The sequence below is a fragment of the Opisthorchis viverrini genome (assembly GCF_000715545.1).
Source record: "Opisthorchis viverrini unplaced genomic scaffold opera_v5_11, whole genome shotgun sequence".
In the NCBI taxonomy this organism is placed as follows: domain Eukaryota; kingdom Metazoa; phylum Platyhelminthes; class Trematoda; order Opisthorchiida; family Opisthorchiidae; genus Opisthorchis; species Opisthorchis viverrini.
The window spans coordinates 924653-926796 of NW_008751667.1; the positions used below are offsets into that span (position 1 = coordinate 924653).

Sequence of the window (2144 nt, forward strand, 5' to 3'; positions counted from 1 at the left end):
TGCCTTTAGTTGGTGTAGATTTTGGGATTGCGTTTGGAATTAGAAGTTCCTAAACTGGGCTGGCACAATCCCACGAATTGGGGTCTGTACAATTCCATTATTCTATTACTGTATTCATACTACCTCATTTGTTGACAAACTTTCATGTGAAAGATTTGACTTTTGGGGTTTTGCACGGAACTCAGCGTGGCGCAACTGATTGGTAGGCGGATAAACACTAAAGTGATTGGCCACAACTGTCATTCATGACGTAAATCCAGAATTCATTTTTGTCCTCCTGACCCAATTTTTATTGTCTTGCACTGATGGAATAGTGGCAACATGCTACCACTTCAAGCCACATTTCCGGGTTTTCAGTCCTGGTGTAACCACAGTTATTCATTGTTCAGAGGTTCTAACAATATCGAAACTCGAGTGAACTCACGAGGGGAAAGCCATCCGAACCAGAGCAATGTAGCCGTGAATGTTACAGGTACCGCAAACGAGCAAACAACTAATCGAAAAACCCCAAATTGGTCACGCTCTGTAAGTACCTGTCCGTTTTCATAAGAGACTACTCACAAGGTTGCTGAAAACTCTTCCACAGCCCATGACCGATTTCGCACTTCCACTTCGGGCTCATCAGGTAGGAATAGTCGCCGAGTTTCCGTCAACATTAGCTTATCTTTGAACCCAAATCGGACTGTTTTCGAGAAATACACTCATTTGCAAATCAATTTGGTTTTAACGGGAACGAATTTGCCCATGAGTGTATTTCTCGAAAACAGTCCAATTTGTGTTCAATGAGAACATCAGGTTGACGGAAACTCGGGGACTGCGCCTACCTGATGAGTCCAAACTGGAAGGGCGAAACCGGTCGTGGGCTGTCGAAGAGTTTCCAGCAACGTTGTGAGGAGTTCCTTTTATGAAAATATACTGCGATATCTCGAATATCGTGCAGACTTATACGTGAGGTGGCCTGTGTGCAGCACATTCAGTTGTAGAATATCATAAACGAGAGATTCAGTTGAGTCCCTCGTGAAAACCAAATTGATTCGCAAATGAATGTATTTCTCGAAAACACCTGTCCGTTTCTTTCGTCAACCTGTGGGCAGGTGCACACCAACAAAGGTTGTAGGATCAGGCATTACTTTGTCAGGAGAAAAAACTTGCCATTATTTTGGGATAATTCGAGGAAGAATGATGCATGATATGGTCATTTTTCAAAATTGACCAGTTTCCCCAGGTAATCAGGGAGATTTAATTATAGGTAGTCACGACAGTGACGGGGATTCGCGGTTAGATCTCTTACTCTTTGATGTACATTAAACCCAATGTTTCCTCTCGTTGCACAATATGTCTGTTTTTTTATTAGCGCACAGTGGGGCTGGGCTTTGACAAATAACTCGCAATAAAAAAATTTCAAAATTGGTGTCGCAACCCCAGCCCATTTTCATGTTCCGATGAGTGCTAACCAACTTGATTGAATTTTTAAGTTTTTACCGTTTCACTGACATTCTTTAAAATTATAGGGTCCTTTCATTCTATAATGTCTGGAATTTTAGCCTTGCCTTGTCATAAATTTAGCAAAATCAGTCCAAAGTTGTTCAGCAGTGACCATGAGTTGGATAAATTTTACTCTGTTCACAAGTAAGAACACGTGTTGCTCAGGCGTCTGACTCATATACCACATAAACGTTAACCATATTCGTACGACCACAGATCGCCTGGAGACTAATGTGCACAGAGAGTGCACGTCCATGCTGTCTGAATGAACAAGACCATAAAAACTGATGACTTGATCTGTACTCCCTCCGAACAAGTGCCTCATTTCGTCATCTATTCAAAATGAACAGCGGTGTGGGCAAAACTGCAAAATATATGGGAAATACACTCATTCTTCTTCAAGCCCTTCAGGTAGACGCAGTCCCCGAGTTTCTTTCAACCTTATATTCTACGTGAAAACAAACTGCAAGAAATAAGCGAAATACACTCACTTGCAAATCAATTTGGTTTTATGAGAAACTCACTTGAAATCTAGTTGAATTTCCCGTACGTGATGATTTCAGGCGTGGGTTGTCGAAGAATTTTCGGCAACACTATGAGTAGTGCATCACGTTTATCTATCTATCTATCTATCTATCTATCTAACTACCTATCTATCT

The 2144-nt window shown here is 41.4% G+C and overlaps 1 protein-coding gene across 1 annotated transcript in view; it reads right to left on the reverse strand.

Moving 5' to 3' along the window:
• Positions 1-973: 973 nt before the first annotated feature.
• The window catches only part of T265_01042 (hypothetical protein), a gene marked incomplete at both ends in the record, with an annotated part of 8365 nt that continues 7194 nt past the window's right edge, over positions 974-2144 (reverse strand). Inside the window, one exon of the mRNA XM_009164985.1 lies at positions 974-1084. Coding sequence (XP_009163249.1) covers positions 974-1084 — 111 coding nt within the window. The remainder of the gene's footprint in view (positions 1085-2144) is intronic.